This window comes from Esox lucius, chromosome 7 (assembly GCF_011004845.1).
Source record: "Esox lucius isolate fEsoLuc1 chromosome 7, fEsoLuc1.pri, whole genome shotgun sequence".
In the NCBI taxonomy this organism is placed as follows: domain Eukaryota; kingdom Metazoa; phylum Chordata; class Actinopteri; order Esociformes; family Esocidae; genus Esox; species Esox lucius.
Genome location: NC_047575.1, coordinates 34,924,094 through 34,948,415, shown reverse-complemented (window position 1 = coordinate 34,948,415; position 24,322 = coordinate 34,924,094). Strand labels below are relative to the sequence as shown.

The 24,322-nt window shown below is 41.7% G+C and overlaps 1 protein-coding gene across 1 annotated transcript in view; it reads left to right on the top strand.

Annotated features, from left to right (window-relative positions):
* The window catches only part of kcnj6 (potassium inwardly rectifying channel subfamily J member 6), a 65,591-nt gene extending 42,916 nt beyond the window's left edge, over positions 1–22,675 (top strand). The window contains exon 3 of the mRNA XM_010870859.3: positions 21,968–22,675. Within this exon, the coding sequence (XP_010869161.1) occupies positions 21,968–22,329 (362 nt within the window). The 3' untranslated portion in view covers positions 22,330–22,675. The remainder of the gene's footprint in view (positions 1–21,967) is intronic.
* Positions 22,676–24,322: the final 1,647 nt, after the last annotated feature.

Sequence of the window (24,322 nt, the reverse complement as noted above, 5' to 3'; positions counted from 1 at the left end):
TGTTTAATGGAGGACTCTACTCTCCATTTAGGGTCTTCGTTGCTTTTTAAGGCCACATGGTTTATCAATATATTTTAACGTTCAGAGGACCAGCTGGTCCAAACATACAGGTTGGATGGGCTGTGTCCAACAACAGAATGAGTTTTTAGGCCAGGGATTCCTGAGGCGTGGTCCTAGAGAAATGTAATGGACCATCCTACACCAGTACTTGTGTCTTTGGCAAGATGTTCATTCAAAGGGCCATATCTGCCATTACTAGATCTGCTATTAGATAAAACACTTTATTGATTTATTCCATATGTGTTTGTCAGAATGATGGGATCAACACAAACAAACATTCAGAGATTAAAACACTGGTTAAAGAGAACGCGGGGTGGATTTCTTGTCAGAGGCGGCAGGAAAGCTTCTACTGTAAGTGAATCGGAGCGGTGAGAAGAAGGCATCCATGCCTGGTTTGTAGTGTGAGTTTTCATGTTGAGTTAGTGAGGTAACGTTAATGAAAGGGAGTCATTTTCAATCAGGCACAGAGGACGTTCCACGGAGCACCTCCACCAACACAGAGCACACTGGCACCTAACACAGACGACCTAAAGCCCTTGGCAGCTTGTCAGATGCTGTGCAGTGCACACACATTACAAAACACAGGACACAGTGTTCAAAAACAATTCTAACACAATGCAAACACTAAGGACACTTTCATTCGGGATGTTTTTCTGGGGCGGGTGGGACTGTGGGTGGTGTGCCTAACAGCTGGCTCAGAAGAGACCTAAAGTGCCAGGTGTCATAGTGTGTGGTGCTTTTGTATGTAAACCACATTTTATTTCTGTACCATGTTCCACCGAAAGTCTGTCTACAGCGTTCTATTTTTCATCGCACAGGGAGCATTGAGAGTGTCTGGCCTTGAGCTGTAACATGAAAAATCATTGCACTGCAGTTTCTGGGCCGATACTGTTGTTTTATGTATAACAGAAGGAAAATGCTAAGCAAAGGGTATGTTATAATGAAGGCTTGAATGTATAACAGGACAATTGAAGATTGTGGTAAGGAGTGAACTATGTTCTAGGGCACAGGCCCAAAAAAACCTCTTCATTCTTTAAATGATTTACTTCTCTTTGTGGCTAGTATCTTTTGATACAAGTTACTCAAATAGGAGAAGGCTGATGTTTTGAAAGTGGTGCTTGTAATCTATGACACACTATACATGCATGTTTATATGTTCAAAATGTTGAATGTAAAGCTATTCTTTTTACGAGATATAGCAATTCTTGTTGGTCTTACAGGATTTTATAGGAACCAATCCTATATGTTGTCTATTAGATTAGGTTTCAAACGTGGTGTTTTCAAGCATAAGTAATACACATATAACCAAGTGATCAAGGACATCCATTGATTTGTTTGATCACAGGATCAAGAGGCAAGATCCCACAGTTCTCTCATCAAGTTGCTTTCATTTTATTAAACACCTTATTTGCCATTTAGGTTTGATTGTCTTCAGCATTTGCTGCTGGTGGTGGTGCTGCAGGACCTGTCCCTGCCTTCTAATTAGCAATGGCACGAGATTGACTCATGTCTGAGTTCAGGACTTTGTTTTTGAAATCACCTTTTTCCCCAATGTTGTTCAAATCTTTTGTTTTATTTTTTGTATCCTATGATACTCCTTTGTCTTCATCCTCAAAAATGCAGATGTTTTTTTCTGACCTGTGTTGAAACCTTAGAGTAATTTAAAGAGAAAATGGCAGTTTGATGCTATCCAGTTGGCAGTTTGGTTCAAGCTCCAACATTTTCTGAAGGCCTAGGTTTTCCAGGAGGATGTTAACATGGGATCTATTCATTTGGGGTGGAAATCAAATTAATTGAGGTGTGGTAGAGTACTAGTTGTGGCGGGCTGTCCCTAAATATGTCATTTCATTATTTTGCTTACTTCTTTTTTTGCTTTAAGGTAAATTTAATCAATGCATCAGGGGTTTGGTCTTTGTAGCTTCTCATTTGGATTTCTTGGTATTAAAATCATATTTCTAGCAGCATGTGTTCATCCCTGCACAGCTGGGTAAGGAATAAGGGATGCATACTGTCTGCTCAATGCAGTATGTTGTGAGCATTCGGTATAAGTCTGTGTTGAATACATAATTCTCTTTAATGATACATAAATCCACATATTTTATCTTGACTTTGAGATATTGAGAGCTCTCATTTAGTAGTTAGTTCCAGCTGACTACCTTTCCGAAGCACAACACCATCATCTATGTACCTATTTCTTAGGAGGGTTATAGAGAGGAAGGAATGTGTCTCTGTTTTGTAAATGAATGTTTCCTCAAATGTCCCAAATACAGATTAAAATAGTTATTAACAAAGGAGGAGCCCATGGCCACACCCTAATATGGAGGAAAGAGTCAATCTCAAAGACATAGTTGTGTATAATAACATTTCAGTGAGCTGCAGGATGAACTAATTGGATGGAACAAGGGTAGGGTCTCTCTGTAGTAGAGTGTTGCAGCGCCTGCAAGTCTCCAATGTGTGTTAAAGTACAAACTCTCCCCATCACATGACCACTCAGATCTTGTGACTTTGACAAAAGATGGGAGGTTCTCAACCACTGCTTTGAGGTGATGGTCCACAATCTTGGACATCGATGTTAGCAGGCTTGGAATTTCAACATTTTAGGGGCAAGGCCATTTGGCCTCCGGTGTCAAAAAATGTTCAGGGCACCAAGGCCACATGCCAGGACACAAAGGCCACTGATGAAAACATGCATTACATAAAACCAAACATTATTCACTTTTTTAATATCATACTTTGAATAATAACTTATAATAACTGATGTTTTTTAAATGATCATGTTTTAATCCTTATATATACTCCTCCCTCAAAAAATCTTTAGATTCAGGAATCTGTTTCATTTCAGAAGTTTTAGTAGCGTTCACATGATGACAACCAAAGAGCAACAGAATTGGCAGTTAAGTTAAAGGTAGGTAGCCAGAAGAATAACATTACCTCAGTTACCCAAAAGTAAACCACAAAGTATCCTTTTACATCACAATCACCTGCGCTAATGAGTACGATCTAAATAAACAAATATAGTGACTTATTTGTGTGCAGAGCAAGTCATTTTAGTTTTTTTATACTTGACCACAAACACTGCCATGTCGAGTGATGTCAAACCTAACATTACTTCTCCGAGCTCTCAAAAAGCGTTCAGGTGTTTTCTCCCACTACAGAGGTCGGAACTTTCCCACCCAGTTGTTCATGAACGCAAATTCCAAAACAGAGGTTTGATTCAGGTAAGCACCGACAATCTAACTAGCTTGCTTGCTTACCTGCATATAGTCTGTTACGAACTACAAACTTAGGAACAAACTACTTACAGTGAGATATTCACAGCAATGGGGATTTGCAAGGGAAGCTCGTCTTCCTCTATAATGTCAAAAAAATAATGGTCAAATATGTACTATTGTGTAAACCTTTTATTGACTAAAAATGCGTTAAAACACGTTCATCTCTAAAACTAGTTAGTTCAGAATCAGCTACAGGTCGGCTGACTCGATTTTCTCCTCATACAATCCCGCAGCGTCACAGTGCATTTCCCTGTTGAAGCAGAGCGTCCATTGACTTCAATGGGGCTGCTTAGAACAGTTTTTGTCAGTGCTCCGAAAGTAGACGGTGATTGGATAAATGCTGCAATTATGTCCCGCCCACGGACGCTAAGTGTCTCTGGGGGTGAATGAGGAGTGGGCTGGCCCGGACTCCGGGCTTCCGCGTGATGATTGGAGGATCTGACGATCTGTCAAACTGCATCTCTTTTTGTTTTACAAAGTTTAGTAGTATTATTTTAGATGTGCACGATGGCAGACAGTGCTAATATTGTCGACCTGATTTTAGCGTAGCCATTAATAAACAGAGTAAAATTATATTTGTAAAAAAAAACACGAATGTTTCTGTTACAAAATTAAATGTTATTGTCTGGGGTCCAAAAGACCCCGAGTGTCACTACAAATGAACACCATCAGAGGGTTATAATGTAGGCCAAAAATGAGCTTCCCCTCTTTGAAAGAACAGCAGCCGCCACTGATTCACAGTAGCAGGGGCACAGAGGCCATTGTGGCCGTAGGGCATACAATGATTTACCAGGCATCACGGCCAGAGCATAGGGCCGAAATTCCGACACTGGCTGTTAGTCACGTGTTGCCACAGTAGGTCTACGTGGGGGACAAGACACTTGTTTGTGTTTTTATAGGGACTGTATAACAAGTGATTAGCTGAAGAAATCTCAGACATACTGTAACAGCTCACAATATGATGCTCTACTGGATTCGTTTGCGACAATCAACAATATAGTCACTTGTTTTGTAAACAGATTCCTCTGTCAGTTTTTTCTCAGTTATTATTATTTTCTCGTCTCATTCTCTGATTAGAGATGTCTACTCAGGTTGTCATGGGAGTTTTTGTTTGTCTTCTTAGTCAGTTCCCAACATAATTTTGAATGATCCTGCTTTCTGGTTGACACAGCACGGATACAGATATTGACTGATATAGTAATCATATGCATTTTTCTTACAGAAATACAAAGATTGTGCATGTTCAGAGCACAAGGTAAATCTAAATGCCACCTAAGAACTACGTAAATGTGAAGGAAAGGTTTGTAAGAAAGAAGCCATCTTATTCAATTTAGCCAAGATGGGTTTGGAGCATATTAGCGCAATTAATGATAAAACAGAGATTAAAAAAAAACTTGTGAAGGTTTTAAAATTTGGGAATATAGGGGAGATACCTGAAAGCGGCGGAAATTGCATGAACATTCTAATCTCACAATTGTTTTTTATTAGCTGTGGATAAATCTGTAAACCCTCTTAGTTAAGGTGTTAAATTGAAAGATAGGGCCTGGTGTTATCATCCAGCTTCTAATAAACTACAGGTCAATGTTTAAAATGTCCCGATATGCTGGCTGGCTGGCTTTAGAAAGATAATCAGCAGACCATAAAACATCCCAGCTGATCTTATTTATGAAACTGTTATCCAGCATATTTTATCTCAGGCATACCACTAGGGTAAATATAAAGAGATGTAGTTTGAATAAAGAAAGATTCACTGTCTGGATCAACCAGTCAGAGTTTTCTGCACATTGGTGACAATCTTAATGAGGCTGCTGCAAATGCAGGGGAGCTCAGATGGTACACTGGGCTGAAATAAGGTGCTTAATCTGACAGGAGCCAGTGATCACACTGTGCGAGTCAGTTCAACTAACAAATCTGTCACAGATTTTCCTTATAGATTACCACATAATATATATTTATAGATTATGCAACATTGGCTACATAATCTACTCTGTGTTCATTCATAATGTAATATTCACAGAAGTTACCTGAGCAGTGGAAACTACAATTGTCTATCTCTCCTCAGAGGAGCAGAGGCCTGATAGCTTTTATGGCAAATTGAGGTAGCAGTGAAAATTCTTCTTACATTACTCTCCTCAGAAAGTACAGCAGTAGTCTGAGTCAGTTGTACAGTAGACCAGGAGAATTCCCCATTTTGTTGTTGGAACATAAGGAAAAGTCCCTCCTTCTGCTTCCTTCTTGCTCTCTAAGCGACCATACAATTATTGGTTGCCATGGCAACTGCAGCTACTGCGTATGTGTGTGCGCGCCCTTGTCTTACTACATTGTGAGGACCAGAAATCCCCAGAGGGATATGAAAACAAGGAACACAGAACCTCGGTTTGGTTATTTTGCCAGTCCCCATAACATAAATACATTCCCTCAGTGGTGCGGCTGTATTACTTCTTGAGGATCTGTAGCCCCCATGACAAATCTTTTCAGCCTCCTGAGATGTAAGAATCACTGTAGTACCCACTTCACAACTGTGTGCATGGTCCGTGTTGATTTGGTGGGGGTGCGTACAAAGAGGAACTTGTACCTGCTCTGTTTCTGCCCGGTCAATATAGATGTTTCCTGTAGTCCGCGGTGAGCTCCTATGTCGTGCAGACATTGAGAGGAGAGATGGCACCACACTGCCAAGTCTCTGACCTTCTCTACAGTACTGCCTGCAGGATGTGTAGTCCTCATTGGTGAACAAGTCCACCCCTGTTGAGAGTCAGGTTTGACGATGGTGCTGTCATTTGACCGAGATGCGTGTGGTCAGGGACTAAACACATTTTTGTCTACATTATATAACTGGTTAAGTATGCTAAGAACAGATTCCTGATTTTCCACGTTGGGGATTTGAACTAGACCTTTCTTCTGAAGGTTGAACACTCTCTTGACCACTGAGCTACCCTGCCACCCCTAAATGTTGAGCGTCAGTATGTGTTGTTGCCTACCCTCACCTTCTGGGGGCGGCCTGTCAGAAGATTATGGACCTAGTTGCGGGGAGATGTTTTGAGCTTAGTGGTAGCTTGAAAGTGAAACTATGGGGTTGAATGCTGAGCTGTAGCTGGTGAACAGCATTTTCTTGGGTGATGCAGTAGAGACTACATCATCTCTGTTTGGTGTGGTGTGCACATCGGAGTGGGGCCAGGGTTTCCAAGATGATGGTATTGATGTGTGCCATGAGCATCCTTTCAAAGAATGTCATGGCTACAGATGTGAGTGCTACTAATAAAAACTCATTTAAGCAGGCTTCCATGACATTCTGGGACACAGGGATTATGGTGGTCTGCTTGAAACCTGTTGGTATTATTCACTGGTTCAGAGAGAGGTTTCTGCTTGAAACCTGTTGGTATCATTCACTGGTTCAGAGAGAGGTTTCTGCTTGAAACCTGTTGGTATCATTCACTGGTTCAGAGAGAGGTCTCTGCTTGAAACCTGTTGGTATCATTCACTGGTTCAGGGAGAGGTTTCTGCTTGAAACCTTTTGGTATTACTCACTGGTTCAGGGAGAGGTTTCTGCTTGAAACCTTTTGGTATTACTCACTGGTTCAGGGAGAGGTTTCTGCTTGAAACCTTTTGGTATCATTCACTGGTTCAGGGAGAGGTCTCTGCTTGAAACCTGTTGGTATCATTCACTGGTTCAGGGAGAGGTTTCTGCTTGAAACCTGTTGGTATTACTCACTGGTTCAGGGAGAGGTTGAACATGTGTGTGTGTGCGCAAGTGTGAATCTGTGTGACAGACAGACGGTGAAGCCTGACTCTTTGGGTAGATATTGACTAAGCAAGCAGGAAAGCCCACTGTGGTTATGTAAGTAGTATTACCTAAACAGTAAGCCACACCAACCAATAGCTATCTGATTATTATTAGCTATTATGTTCCACCAGTTCTGCACGTGGGTGTGAGGTTGATGTACTCCCCACAAGCAATTTGTTCTTACAAAGGCAGATATCTTTTAAGCTCAATGTTCAATTAAGATTCTTTCTACTGTGGCCAATAGTGTCTTGAACAAACGAATACCCAGCAGCCCAGTGAAACAAACCTTACAGATCAATGCCTTCAATGCTTGCTATGTGGTCTGTGGTCATAATCTCTGTTGCTGATGAGAGTAAAACCTTTAAACAGGTTAGTATTTGCCAGGTTGTCTGAATGCACAGACATCTTCAACCTCTCTCTGACACAGTCTGCAATACCAGGTAGCTTCACGCTTCCACCTTTGTCCCTGTGCCCAAGTACTCAAAGGCAATCTGCCTAAATAATGATCGTCCAGTAGCTCTTATATCTGTAGCCATGACATGCTTTTAAAGGCTTGTCCTGGCTCACATCAACCGTCATCCTGGAAACTGTGGATCCACTCCCATCCAACAGATCCACAAATGATGCAAACTCAACTGCACTGCCCTGTCCCACCTGGTCAAAAGGAATACCTACAGTGCCAGTCAAAGATTTGGACACACTTACACATTCAAATGACACACCCATTCAAGCTAAAGGGCTAGTCTGTCCAAACTTTTGACTGGTACTGTATGTGAAAATGTTGTTAATCGACTACAGCTCAGTGGTCAACCCCAACATACTGAACAACCTGCCTATGCACTGATATCCTGGACTCCTCAACACAATGAACACCGTTCCACTGCAATGATATCCTGGACTCCCTCAACACACTGAACACCCTGCCTCTGCACTGATATCCTGGACTCCCTCAACACACTGAACACCCTGCCTCTGCAGTGATATCCTGGACTCCCTCAACACACTGAACACCCTGCCTCTGCAGTGATATCCTGGACTCCCTCAACACACTGAACACCCTGCCTCTGCAGTGATATCCTGGGCTCCCTCAACACACTGAACACCCTGCCTCTGCAATGATATCCTGGACTCCCTCAACACACTGAACACCCTGCCTCTGCAGTGATATCCTGGACTCCCTCAACACACTGAACACCCTGCCTCTGCACTGATATCCTGGACTCCCTCAACACACTGAACACCCTGCCTCTGCAGTGATATCCTGGACTCCCTCAACACACTGAACACCCTGCCTCTGCAGTGATATCCTGGGCTCCCTCAACACACTGAACACCCTGCCTCTGCAGTGATATCCTGGGCTCCCTCAACACACTGAACACCCTGCCTCTGCACTGATATCCTGGACTCCCTCAACACACTGAACACCTTGCCTCTGCAATGATATCCTGGACTCCCTCAACACACTGAACACCCTGCCTCTGCAGTGATATCCTGGACTCCCTCAACACACTGAACACCCTGCCTCTGCAGTGATATCCTGGACTCCCTCAACACACTGAACACCCTGCCTCTGCACTGATATCCTGGACTCCCTCAACACACTGAACACCCTGCCTCTGCACTGATATCCTGGACTCCCTCAACACACTGAACACCCTGCCTCTGCAGTGATATCCTGGACTCCCTCAACACACTGAACACCCTGCCTCTGCAATGATATCCTGGACTCCCTCAACACACTGAACACCCTGCCTCTGCAGTGATATCCTGGACTCCCTCAACACACTGAACACCCTGCCTCTGCACTGATATCCTGGACTCCCTCAACACACTGAACACCCTGCCTCTGCACTGATATCCTGGACTCCCTCAACACACTGAACACCCTGCCTCTGCAGTGATATCCTGGACTCCCTCAACAAACTGAACACCCTGCCTCTGCAGTGATATCCTGGACTCCCTCATAGGCTGCCCAGAAGTGGTGAGGTTAGGCAATCACAGATCAGTGATACTTTGTTTTAAAGATCTCTTCCAATCTTTCTCCTAGGCATCCAAACAAAGCCGTTCTGCTTTTTTCCACACGGCTCATTCAACCAGAAGTTCACATGGGTTAACAGGTGTGAATGCCACGCTCACTCACCTGACTACCTCAGTTAGCTTTGTCCAAGCTGCCCTGCTAGAGTAAGACCAGTAAATCCCTGCTAACTAGCAATCCCTTCCCTCTCCCGGTTCTATGTAGACAAGATGAAACGAGAAATGGGATAATGCCGGTGACTTTTATTTCTATGGAATCGAAAAGAAGTGATTGTTTTCCATTTTGTATCCTTATATATCATCCTAGGCTACATTATGGGGTCAGCAACCTGCGCCTCCATGTGTGTACAGAGACAGGAAGTTAATTAGCCGTATAATGGAAACCAATAGATCAAGATGGAACTGGACTGATGTTCTGACATTCATTCACGAGAATACAGTTTTCGGTTCCCAAAAGTAAAATGTTACAAAGAGAGTGGACACGTTTTTCTAGACAAACATTAGCCAAAGTTTCTAAAATCTATTTAGAAATAGTATGAGTCACAGAGTAGGTGTTTCTTTGCAGAAACATGCTAGAATGCAGCAATATTGCCCAATAGGATTTTGCTATCCCCAGCTTGGCTCTGCTCACCTCTTTTCCTAGGTTCTGCCCACTCTGCTTCAATATTCTCCCACTTTAAATGACAGCTGGTGGGATGTCTTGGTTTAGTTAAAAACATATTTTTTACTACTATACTTCTATGTGTTGCACATATATTTGAGATGTGAACTTTGAGGTGCTGAAAGGCTAATAATCTTTCCTGTGCACTGTGTGTTATTCTTTTGTAGGCAGTGTAGACAGTGGGAGCAGTTGTCTTCCCACCCGGGGGCCTTCACCAACCAGAGCAGCATTGGTGTGGAGGAGAATGTTCTGGTTGACAGGGGTCGCAGCAGGGCGTGATAACAATCAGGAACTGCTGGTGACCATTTGTATACCTGACCATGTTTTGTGTTATGAGGGCGTTGGTACAGGAACACAAATACATACACACGGCAGGACAAGCAGTGTTTGCGGTTATGCACTCGCTAGACACTTGCGGTCCAGGTTTCTTTAGCATACATGCTGAAATCGCACACAAACACATGACACAAACAGTATGCGATCACATTTTGTTTCCATGTATAACACTCCATTTGGAAACCACACAAAACTTGATTATGCTTTGTTGTATTTGAAGCGACTACTGACCTGGCCTGACTGAGTGCTTGGTATGACGATTTTGACGAAGATTTCCTTAGGAAAACTCCCTTGATTTCTCACTCTTCTCTTTCCTGTTGCTTCACTAATGTGTTCATTGTCATTGTATGTAATGTATAAATCAACCATTGCAGAGGCAATGGGCTAATTAGTGATTTATCCATTCAACATATCCCTACTAATTATTTAGTTCAGGTATTTCAGCCACACCCATTGCTCACAGGTGCATAAAATCCGGCACATAGCCAGGGTCGTACTGAAGAGAAGGATGCCACCTTTGCCACAAGTCGGTTTGTGAAATGTTTGCCCTACTAGATCTGGCCTGGTCAACTGTAAGTGCTACAGTTGTGATGTGGAAGTGTCTAGGAGCAACAACAGCCCAGCCCCTAAGTGGTACACCATGCAAACTCACAGAGCAGGGCTGCCGAGCGCTGAAGCGTGTAGTGTCAAAACATCGCCTATCATCTATTGCATCACTCACCACAGAGTTCCAAACTGCCACTGGAAGCAACATCAGCGCAGGAACTGTTTATCAGGAGCTTCACAAAATGTGTTTCCATGGCCGAGAAGCTGTACACAAGCCTCACATCAACATGCACAATGCCAAGCGTCGGCTGTAGTACTGTAGAACACATCGCCACTGGACCCTGGAGCAGTGGAAACATGTTCTCTGGAGTCACGCTTCACTATCTGGCAGTCTGATGGATGAATCTGGGTGTGGCGGATGTCAGGGGAACACTACCTACTGGAATGCATAGAGCCTATCGTAAAGTTTGGTCAAGGAGGGATAATGGTCTGGGGCTGTGTTTCAGGGTCTGATCTAGGCCCGTCAGTTCCAGTGAAAGGTAATCTTAATGCTACAGGATATAAAAATGTTTTAGACAGTCCCTTTCCTGTTCCAGCATGACAAGCGGGGTCCATAAACACATGGTTCAACAAGGCTGGTGTGGAGGAACTCGAGGGGCCTGCACAGAGCCCTGACCTCAACCCCAATGAACACCTTTGGGTTGAATTGGAACAGCGATTGGGGGTCAGCCTTTCTCATCCAATAAAATACCACAGAGACCCTCCAAAATCTTGTGAAAAGTCTTCCCAAAAGAGTGGCAGCTGTTATAGCTGATAAGGGGGTCCAACTCCATATGCATTCCCATGGTTTTGAAATGGGATGTCCAACAAGTTTGAATAGGTGTGATGGTCGGGTTTCCACATACACTATACGGGCAAATGTATCTCCCTCTTTTGGCAAACTGAACAGAATTTCAGAACTCGACTGAGGTAAATTGCTCAACGGTCATTTGTATTTTTGTTGTTGTTCGGTAAGGAGTGGGAAAATGCATGCGAGTAGAGACACATTACTATGATCTTTCTGGGATGTTTCATAGAGAAACACTTGAGTGACAGTTGTGCATACCTAGTAAGGTATCAATCTGGCTTAAGTCATTGGTAGGTGGGAATTATGGATGGACATGAGTGTCTTATGTGTGCTAGAAAAATTTGTGGCATATGAATAACAAAAAGCATGGTTGTGTTTTTTTTACCACTCTTCAAGTCGACCCACCTGTAGTTCATGACCTAATTAGGATTTTGGCATTTGTACTAGATGTCTTGGCCAGAGAAGGGTAGTATTTCTAATATTTTAGAGTTGGGCAGTACTTCTAATATTAAGTACTTCTAGTATTTCTAGTATTTAATGTGTATACTATTATTTGGTCAGACAATTCATACTCAAAGCCAGTAAAAAACAATCCATAAACTGTTACCATTTGTGACAATGTTGTTGACATTAAGGGTTTTACTTGAACATTTATTTTGTATGGTTAAAAATACAAAATATTATTTTAAATAAATACTGTAAATGTATTATTTTCATACTTTAGTTTTTTGTTTATTTTATAATTGTATTTTCTTCCCTTTTGTAATGTCAATTGCAAAAGTGTGCTTAGAGCACGTTCTTATCGCTGTTACACACGCACATCCACCCACACATACAGACAAACATGTACACGCACAGACACATGCAAGCATACACACTGTGCTTGGGCCCTGGCGCTGGGGCATGGGTTACATAAACGTACTCGGCTAGGACTGTGTGGGTGTCTGCCTTTCTCTGTCTCTATTTGGACTGTTGCTGTTAGTTTAAATTTCTTCGCTTGAGCACGTCAGTTTTTTTTCCCAAGTATCGCTCAGGGGCATCTCAGCTGTGATAGAGGAATCAGCCATTTAGCTACTTATCTGCTGCACTTTGAACCCCACTAATAATGTCTCAAGCCCCTCAAAAGACATTATAAGAGGGGTTCTCAAGGCCTCACATCCTTGGTAGCCTACTCCCCTGCCTAAACTATACTAAGCACAGGGAATTGTTAAAAAATATATTGGGCCAGTGTCAGAATCAGAAAGGGGTTTGATGAAGCTAAGTAATTGCTGGGTCTAATTAACAATCACCACAAATGTTTGTATTCCACTAAATTTGTTTCCAATTTGGGTGGCTGGACATTCCAAACCAGTTTAAATGTGCATGTAATCATTGAAGACGTTATTACACAGTAATAGCCAATTCAATTCCAGTGTTGCTTCATAAGATATGTTAGTCAATTTAACACAATGCTTAGTGTTGTCTAGTAAAATATTCAAACTTGGCATGATGTTAATGCATGTTAAAGCAAGACAAAATGTTGAGACGCAATTTTATGACAAGTTAGTGTGTCCCAATCGGTCCCAGTACTGGCATACAGCGTCCAAAATAAACTTTTTGTCTCACCTGCCAAGGGGACTGGTAGATCCACCAGCCAGATCCACTAGCCAAGCATATTGTTTACTGGCCAAAATAATAATTTCCTTTTCATGTCATTTATACATAAATTTCAGTACATTTCATTGAGATAATAAGGTATTTAATTTATTTCCAGTGACAAATTTGTTTCAGTTTTTTTCTTCTGCTGCTTTTACCTTTAGCATACTGGCCACAAAAAACAACTAGTCGCCACAGCCTCAGCATCATACTGTAGCAGCCTCTTGAAACTCTATCTCCAAACCTCCAACTCTCACAAAACGTTATTTTTCTATGTGATGCTACAAACATGTTTTTTATGCATTGCAATAACGTCATCCCTTTACATCAGTCTCTCTTCCGTGTCAACTTAACATTATTTGACAATACTTATTTAACCTGATTCCCACCAACTTAATTACTCAACAATCAATTAATCATTCTTTAAAATTGTTTATGAATCACCTCCCAGATTTATAGCACAATCCCTCTCCAAACCTAACCCATTGTAGATTAGCGTCATGCTGGCAACATTAGAGATTCCGTAGCAACAATAAGACTTCCGGTTTTCGGATTGCCCCTTGATTTCTTTGCATATAAATCAATCTATAGAGTCTCCTGAACATTTCCTACAATACATTCACTGCGGCATATAGAACAGATTTTTTTTTTATAGCCCAATATATATTTCATATTGGTCTGAGCTCTGGCTGGGCCATTCCAAAACGTTAATCTTCTTCTGGTGAAGCCATTTTTGTGGCATTTGTGTGCTTTGGGTCGTTGTCATGCTGAAAGATGAACTTCCTCTTCAGCTTTCTAATGGATGCCTGAAGGTTTTGTGCCAAAATTCCCTGGTATTTGGAACTGTTCATAATTCCCTCCAACCTGACTAAGGCCCCGGTTCCACCTGAAGAAAAACAGGCCCAAAGCATGATTTGCTGCCACCAGCATGTTTCACTGTGGGTATGGTGTTCTTTGGGTGATGTGCAGTGTGGTTTTTGTGCCAAATATACCTTTTGGAATTATGGCCAAAAGGTTCAACCTTGGTTTCATCAGACCATAACACATTTTCCCACATGCTTTTGGGGGACTTGATGTTTGTTTTTGCAAACTACAGCCGTGCTTGGATGTTTTCTTTGTAAGAAAAGGCTTCTGTCTTGCCACCCTACCCCATAGCCCATTCATATGAAGAAAACGGGAGATTGTTGTCACATGTAGCACACTGCCAGTACTTGCCAGAAATTCCTGCAGTTCCTTTAATGTTGCTCTAGGCCTCTTGGAAGCCTCCCTGACCAGTTTTCTTCTCATCTTTTCATCAATTTTGTAGGGACGTCCAGTTCTTGGTAATGTCTCTGTTGTGCCATATTTTCTCCACTTGATGATGACTGTCTTCACTGTGTTCCATGGTATAGCTAATGCTTTGGAAATTATTCTGTACTCCTGAATGATATCTTTCAACAATGAGATCCCTCTGATGCTTTGGAAGCTCTCTGCAGACTATGGCTTTTGCTCTGAGATGCAACTAAGAAAATGTCAGGATAATCCTACTAGAACAGCTGAACTGTATTTGTGATTAATCAGAGTCACTTTAAATGATGGCAGGTGTGTAATGATTTCTATTTAACATGTGTTTGGATGTGATTGGTTAATTTCTGAACACAGCCACATCCCCAGTTATAAGAGGGTGTGCACACTTATGCAACCAGGTTATTGTAAGATTTCAGTTTGTTTTATCAATTGAATTGTTCACATTATAGGTCACATTAAAAGTTTAAAAAGTTCTGACATGATTTATCTATTTTACATCACAAAAACCTTGCATTTTAACAAGGGTGTGTAGACTTTTTATATCCACTGTAGATATTCAATGAAATCTCTTCTTGATATGCCCTGAAGGAAGAAAGTCATTTAATAAATCTTAGTTAAAGGTTAAGGTTAAGAAATTAGTAAGGGTTAAGGCTAGGATTAGAGAAAAGTGTTGTCCTAACAATCTATATAAAAAATAATAATGACCTTTGCTTGCTTACATCAATTTCCATTGACAAAGTCATTTGAAAGTGGCACATGTTAAAGGTTATTTTACAAAGTTATCTTTTCTGTGTGCAGTTTGGCTCAGGTGAAATCTTTCCGTCATCAGACTGATGAGGAAGTTTCCCCTGGTCATGTTGCCACACGTGTTGACAATTCAAGCATGTTGTATTAACAGCAATAGGCCAGCTTTAACGAGTATAGCCATGCTACATGATCCAAAACAACCACACTTACCTATTAAGTGAAAGAGATTACAAACCCAGTGATTTGAATCCTGAATACTCATTGGTTGAAAGTCGAGGTACAATTGAGGAAAAAAAAAAGTATCCCCTGCTGTTTTTGTACATTTGCCCACTGTCAAATAAATGATCAGTCTATAATTTTTATGGTAGGTTTATTTGAACAGTCCAGAAAAACGCATGTAAAATCTTTCATAAATTGATTAGCATTTTAATGAGTGAAATAAGTATTCAACCCCTCTGCAAAACATGACTTTGTACTTGGTGGCAAAACCCTTGTTGGCAATCACAGAGGTCAGACGTTTCTTGTAGTTGGCCACCAGGTTTGCACACATCTAATGAGGGATTTTGTCCCACACCTCTTTGCAGATCTTCTCCAAGTAATTAAGGTTTTTTGGCCGATGTTTGGCAACTCAAACTTTCAGCTGCCTCCACAGATTTTCTATGGAATTAAGGTCTAGAGACTAGGCCACTCCAGGACCTTAATGTGCTTCTTCTTGAGCCACTCCTTTGTTGACTTAGCCATGTGACCCATTTTCAATGCCCTGGCTGAGGGAAGGAGGTTCTCACCCAAGATTTGATGATACATGGTCCCATCCATCGTCCCTTTGATGCATTGAAGTTGTCCTGTCCCTTTAGCAGAAAAACACCCCCAAAGCATAATGTTTCCACCTCCATATTTGACAGTGGGGATGGTGTTCTTGGGGTCATAGGCAGCATTCCTCCTCCTCCAAACACGGGGAGTTGAGTTGATGCTAAAAGAGCTTGATTTTGGTCTCATCTGACAATAACACTTTCACCCATTTCTCATCTGAATCATTCATTGGCAAACTTCAGACGGGCCTGTACTTGTGCTTTCTTGAGCAGGGGGACCTTGCAGGATTTCAGTCCTTCACGGCGTAATGTGTTACCAATTGTTTTCTTGTTGACTATGGTCCCAGCTGCCTTAAGATCCTCCCATGTAGCTCTGGGCTGATTCCTCACTGTTCTCATGATCATTGCAACTCCACGAGGTGAGATCTTGCATGGAGCCCCAGACCGAGGGAGATTGACAGTTCTTTTGTGTTTCTTCCATTTGCAAATAATCGCACCAACTATTGTCACCTTCTCACCAAGCTGCTTGGTGATGGTCTTGTAGCCCATTCCAGCCTTGTGTATGTTGACAGTCTTGTCCCTGAAATTCTTGGACAGCTCTTTGGTCTTGGCCATGGTGAAGAGTTTGGAATCTGATTGATTGATTGCTTTAAGGGTGTGCTTCTAATCTCAGCTCGTCACCAGTATAAAAGATACCTGGGAGCGAGAAATCTTTCTGATTGACAGGGGATGAAATACTTATTTCACTCATTAAAATGCAAATCAATTTATAACAATTTTGACATGCGTTGTTTTTCGGGATTTTTTTGTTGTTATTCTGTCTCTCACTGTTCAAATTATAAACTGATAATTTCTTTGTCATTGGGCAAACGTGAAAAAATCAGCAGGGAATCAAAAAAAATAATCCCTCACTGTACACTACTTTAAATAGGTATGGTATGACATTACATATATATTTTTACTGTTCTAATTGCATATGTAACCAGTTTATAATACAGTGAAGTATCTTAAGTTTGTGGTAAATTGCAAAACTGTTACAGCTAAGTGCAGTATGCAGGCCCTCCACGATGCATTGTGCCTAGTGGTATATTGGCCATATATCACACCCCCTTAAGCCTTATTGCTTCAGTAGAAAAGATCAGGATTATAACTGAAAAATTGTAATACAGAAGAAAAACTACTTAAGTTTATACAATAACTATATATCGTGATTATTATGTTGGGTTGACATCCCTTTATTCGGTTGTAGTGGGCAATTGTCTCCGGTTTTCTTTTGGTGGTGTCCCTGTCAATGGCATCTGTTGGATGCATGGTGCTCATGACAAAAACCTTCTTTCTTGCCTTGTGTTGGCAAAGGAATTAGTGTTGTCTTGCCATTCTTCAGCACTATTATGGAGAACAGCTGCTGTGCAGGTGCCTTATTTGGCGCAGAGGGAGGGAGCTTTCGTCCTGCTTTGTTCATAGTTCCAACAGAGCATGTTTTCTTTGCAAATAATTTGTTACGCAAATGACTTAAGTGAAGAATTATTCCATAGTTAAATATTTCCCCTTGTCAATGTAAGACCTCATTCTCTGATACTGCCTAATCTGTGGCCTGAAGTGCCTGTAGTAGACTCATATGATTCGCTTGAATTTGGTATTTTTGAACTATTTTGTGACAATCACATGGATAAATAGAATACAAAGGGATAAGAAGCGGAAGTAAATTTTGTTTGGTACTTGTGTTCAACTGACAACCAAATTAATATAATCCTTACATTCACAAATCTAGTCCAGCCGGCCCGCAATTAGAAGGAATGAATGTTGTTGTCCCTGGCTGGTTTCTATCTGCAGTTTTCTATGTGGCAGACAAACCATTATGCTATTTAAACTACTAGTAGGGTTGGAAGTGATAAGTATCTACTGCCATGCAAAGGCAAAAGGCTGTGACTTCATATTTGTTCGAAATAAGTTACTGTCATTTTTGGAACATGAAAGATCTGTTTTATTGTGTGGACAAATATCTTGAGTCAATTTCGTTGTTTTTCCCAGAAAATAGTGTGTAATCTTTGCTGAAACTTCCACAAGCCCTAAAGAAACCAAGGCAGTTACGGTTCTTTGTCTTTGTTTCGCTGCCCTCCAGAACACTCATATTGCTGCGCATCAAAGTGAAGTTACTGTTTACCCAGGCCAGAGTTACGGTGTTAGGCCTATGCTTATGTATCGGTATCTGTCATCAAATTGTTTCTGACACACACAGTAGTTTGAATAAAGTGTAAAGCAGATATTGTTGCAGTGGTGGTTTTTACAAACGTTACATCTAACTTTTTAGAATGGCCCATGGTTCTCAAGGGAAAGTATTGGTAGAGATAGATTTAAAACGCAGACACCAAGATCCATGTTAGAAAATTAGGCTACAACAAAGAATTAACTATTAAAATTACTTAGGCTTAGCTAGCTTAGGCTTGTTGTGGGCCAGCTGTAAAAGTACAGAGTGGATAAATATTTCTGAGTGACAAAAATGGGAATGTCTGAGTGGGGAATTGAACCGGGATCAAAATGTTAATACTATGTAACAACATCAGGGACATTCCCACAAGACCCCAGGGCTTGCTGGTACTCAGATCAACTCTGTACAGTCTCCAAATGCAACTTTTACCTCAGCCATTACATATTTCTGAAATAATGTGGACAACAGAATGTTTATTAATGGAACTAAAGTGTACACTTGTACAAAGATTACTGTAGATGGCTAGCTAATGGCTATACAGTACCTATAATGATAACTATGAATCCAATCACTCCATGGCTGGTTTGTTTCTTTAAAAACAGTATAATTTTTTGGGGGGCTGAAATAACAGTGGGCAACAAAATGTTTAGAACTAAAGTGCACTTTTTTACAACGATTACTGTAGATGGTTGTCCATACAATAGCTGAATAGATAACCACTACCCAATGTAAACTACGCTATGTCAATTGAAATCAAAAGCAATATGTTAGTTGTCTGTGCAGCCCGTCCATCGCAATATAACCATAAACAATTGTAATTTAGACTTTCTATAATATATCTACTGAAGCTTGAAGCCAGTCAAGGTTTATAATGAACAAATCCTAAAGCCTAATTTGTTTTTCCTGTGGTGAGGATTGAAGCCAGGTTGACTATGTGGCAGTGCGCGTCTCTAACCATTATGCTATCAGTCAGCCAGTCACTCAGTAAGAGTCATTCACACTTCTTGGCCAGCTCCACTCATGTGGTCTGGCAAAATAATATTTATTTTTTATTTAGTTGGCCTTCGTAGTGTTCAAGACGTCCTTTTCTGTTGAAAATGTATATCCAAAGTAAAAATACCGTATAACACTCTAGTAAATCCTAACACATCCTTTAAACCTAGCCGAAACCTTGGATCTTTAGCATATCATACGTTATTGTAATATTCTTCCAAAGTGAGGGAAAGAGAAATTTCCAACTGAATTGGTGCATGAATCCGCCATTATGAGAGACGGGAAGCATTTAGCCTGAAAATACAATTTTCATATTGCAGGCTATGGATTCGATGAAATAGATGCTCTAACCGCTAGGCTAACTGCCGCCCCAAGCTACATGTCTAGTTGTTCAGGTAGAACGCCTGTTTTATCCAGGACTGGAACAACGATGAAGGATTTGAACAGTGCATTGCTCTAGTGACAGATTGAATGTCTTGTCTGTGAACATAGGGTCACCTGGTCAGCGCAGGGCTTAAGAGTGGCTGGAGGGACCCTGCCAGTGCCAGCAGGTTGAATGCTGTCCTGCTTTCTAGAGAGTCTGTGAACGTCTTGCGCTGTGATAACTAGGGGTGGGAAAAGGAAGGGATTTCTGCAATAGTCGAAGAGTAGAGGATTGAGAGGAGTGTTGGAGAAGAATTATGAGGGATAAGTGAGAGGAGGAAGCAGCAGACGTGTGAGTGACGTGTGGGGAGACTGGTTTGTAGTTGCTAATCTGTTTGATGCCTTTCCAGACTGATGAGCAGTCATTGCAAGTGGGAGCTGCTGCCTGACTTTGAACTTTTGTTTGATCGTCCTAATTCCGGTTTTAAGCTTTTTCTTGGCCTCCCTATAGAGGGCTCTGTACCTACTCTTGAGATACTACTCTATGTAACAGTAGAGAACTCTGAACTCACCCGTGAACCATGGCTTTTTGTTGTTATGTAATACAAAGCTTTTTGATGGGATACAGATTGCTTCACGTACACTGGTGTAGGTAGGACATGTATCTCTAAGTGCAGTTGTGTGTGTTTACATTGTTGTCTTTGGATATGTCCCGATATGTGATGTCATATCAGATCTGGTTAGCCAGTAGCTGTTGCACTGTGGACACACGAGCATTCAATACAATTTAAAGATTTCAGGTCTGGAGAGATTTGACCTGGTTGCACCAACCATGGTCCAGCTGAAAGTCCAAAACTGGTACTGCAGCTTAGCAGGAACAAGTAATGTTGCTATAAATCCATAAAGCGGAGGGGGGAAAGTCCTTTTTAGTTTTTATCAGAAGTTCTGTCTCAGCTATTTTTTGTTTGCAAGCGAGCACACGTTGGAATGGAAAAAACTGGGGAAAAGGGCACTGAGTTGTCACATTCTGAAGAGCACTACAGTGCCCCTCTGCCTTCCTGACACATAGAAACAACCTGAAATCTAATACTTAGTCAGGGGTGTGCTAAGCAATTGTAAGGAATCCTAAGAGGATGACAGAATTTCAGGACAACAACCCCTTATTGGCTCATTGTTACTGTCACTGGGTTTGGGGCGTTAGTAATCAAATATGATTGTCTTTCCTCATTGCCCTCCTGTGACTCCTTCTGGGTGCGTCGGTGCCTGTAAGCATGGTAGATGACCAGAGAGTGCGTTCCCTCCGGCGCTCAAGGGTTACATTCTGAACCTATTCGATGAGCAAGCAGTGTGATAAGAACCAGAACGTTATGGGATGTTCTTCTGAGAATACGTGTATCAACATCGACTTTCCCAAGTCCGCTGTGACAGTAAACCCTTCTGCTTAAACTACCCTTATACCTTATTGCTCTGTTGACATAAGCAAATACAAGCAATGACACACCATCTTAGAGATGACTAATTGTGGAGATCCCTTCGGTATCCAGAGTATGGAGAATCGATATGTTCATAGTTAAAGGTGACCTCGGTGAAATAATGTTGCCACAAACAGCACCGCAAATGTTAAGAGTGAGATGCAAGATTTCATTCACACACAATTTCTGTGCGTGGGCACTGATTTGCTTTTATTTTGAGCCTCAATCTTCAGCTCTCATAGTTGTTGCTGGATTTAACCCACAGTGCTGTTTACTTTCTGTATTTATGTCATATAGCAAACTACATTTTAGAGCACCAAATGACACATCCCATGCAAATCTCCAATGTTGGGAATAAAATGAAGTAACATTTTGGTTGATTTAACTAATATAATGGAATCCTAATTTCTTCAACAATTAATCAATCATTCTTGGGTGTTGTATTAGCTGGATACAGCTTTATGCAGTGATTCAGTTTTCTGTAGCCATAGAGTCCAACAGTAATAATAATTGGTGCAAATTAGGCCACGAAGAAAAACAGTGTTACAGATATACTATGGTTTGACTGTAAGTAATTGAACCATGGAATTAAAATACATTTCACAGCATTATTGAGCAACATTATTGCTCGTAAAGTGCTTGTGTGTCTCATGATGTGTATGTCATGTGTATGTCATGTGTATGTCATGTGTATGTCATGTGTATGTCATGATGACAGTCAATCCATTACAAACAAAGGTCGTAATTTAACTGCAATTTTCCATGCAATTACAATGTATCACAGGACATCTCCTGGACATTAACAGCTGGTTAGAAACCACAATCCATTTTGTACGAGATGAATAATACATCCACGACTACACTTATGTCCAACTCTAGGGGAGACTAAGTTATATCTGCTCTCTGTCCTTGCAGGGATGACGTGCCAGGCGAGGAGCTCGTACGTGACCAGCGAAATCAAGTGGGGCTACCGCTTCATGCCCGTGCTCACTCTGGAGGATGGCTTTTATGAGGTTGACTACAACAGCTTCCACGACATCCACGAGACCAACACACCTAGCTGCAGTGCCAGAGAGCTGGCCGAGATGAATTGCCGCTCCCGTCTGCCCCTTACTTGGTCCGTGGCCAGCAAGCTCAGCCAGCAGGGAGTGCTAGATGTTGAGGAAGAAGGCTGTGAGAAGAAGAGTACTAGCCTGGTTACCCAGGAGGAGGGGCTGGAGGGGCAGACAGAGAGGAACGGTGACATCGCTACTATTGAGAGCGAGTCCAAAGTCTAGAGGGGAGAAAGAAAACCTAGGGCCAGGTGGCTGTGTGGGGCATACTGTGACTCCTCTACTAATGGCTGGCCGACCACGTGAGCTGGTCCCAGGTCAAAAGTCAGGGACAGGGCAGAAAAGGAGAAACCCCTGCCTATAAGGACAGTCGAGTCCGAGGAACACTGCAGCAAGGACGGCTTTGGCCGAATGGGTAATTTGCCCATCAGAGAGCTTTGCAAAATGCCTGGGCATTGGCTGGTCTGGAAAGTTCTGTGGGCATTTGCATGTTTTGAAAACTTTGTGTTTTTTTTCTTGAAGATATGCAGTATCTCACAAAAGTGAGTACACCTCTCACATTTTTGTAAACTTTTCATGTGACAACACTGAAGAAATGACACTTTGCTACAATGTAAAGTAGTGAGTGTACAGCTTGTATAACAGTGTCAATTTGCTGTCCCCTCAAAATAACACAACACACAGCCATTAATGTCTAATCCGCTGGCAACAAAAGTGAGTACAAATGTGAGGGGTGTACTCACTTGAGTACACCCCTCACATTTGATGGCCCTCACATTTGTGAAAATGTCCAAATTGGTCCCAAAGTGTCAATATTTTGTGTGGCCAACATTATTTTCCAGCACTGCCTTAACTCTCTTGGGCATGGAGTTCACCAGAGCTTCACGGGTTGCCACTGGAGTCCTCTTCCACTCCTCCATGACATCACAGAGCTGGTGGATGTTAGAGATTTTGCGCTCCTCCATCTTCTTTTTGAGGATGCCCCACAGATGCTCAATAGGGTTTAGGTCTGGAGACATGCTTGGCCAGTCCATCACCTTTACCCTCAGCTCTGCTTCAGCATGTCACAGTACATGTTGGCATTCATGGTTCCCTCAAAGAGCTGTAGCTCCCCAGTGCCGGCAGCATTAACCCTTTGACGCATACGATCACACTGGTGTGATCAGTCTAGAGTGGTCCCTGAAGCGTACGATCACACCGGTGTGATTAGAACGTATTGTTTAGAACGCCTAGGTACGAGTAACGTAACAATGGCTGGTCAGACCGCGCTGTTATTTACTCACATTTAGCTCAAACAGCGTTTATAACTTTATTTCCTGATTGTAATTGTTTCAAGACCACACTATGATATTAACCAGGTAGCAAGCATAAAAAAGTGTTACTTGTGTACCAACAGGCAGCCAACACTAGCAGTTAGATTTTCTACAATAAACATAATACGCAAAAACGAACCATTTCCTGAAAGAGCTGACAACTGGTCAAAATCATTGTGTAAAAACTTTCAAGTTACGTTACCTGTTGAGGGTGCTGCTATGCTTTTTATCAACCAAAGATAAAGAAAGGTGAGTAACTCTAAGACATGATGGTCATTTACATTTGCCAGTCTTTCGGACAGATTTGCCATCCTGGGAAAACTATGATCTTCATTTTAGCTGCACTGCATTACAGGTCACACTTTATTAGCTAGCGGTTAGCTGACGTTTGCTAGCTAGCTACAGTTACACATAAACCAGCTTTTGCAGCTCTTTGAATTCGAGTCAAAAAGAGAAGCTTGCAATGCAATGTATTTAGTGTTCCTTACCTGGCAAAGTGACTGTTCATGTCAACCGTCTGAACGCCACTCAATGCACGTAGCTAACGTGGGGTTAATCCAGTCAGTTTGTTTTGGTAGGGTTCACACACATGCTCAATTGGTAGATCTAGTAGCGAACCGATGGCGCAAACTAAAACAGTATTACAGCACTACTTTTGTTGAGAAAAAAGCTCAACGTTATCTTCAAAAATCTACCTTTTCACTGATCGCATTTGTCCATTACTAAATGCAAATTTTTGAAAGCTTCTGAATAATTACGTAAAACAATTTACTCACCACCTATTGTCTGATAGATTGCGTATGTTTTATTGATACAAGTGAAGCATTTCAGTATCTTTCTCGCCGCGATCTTTAGAAATAGGACAGCATTTTTAAGATTGGTTCATAATTATTCAATATACATTT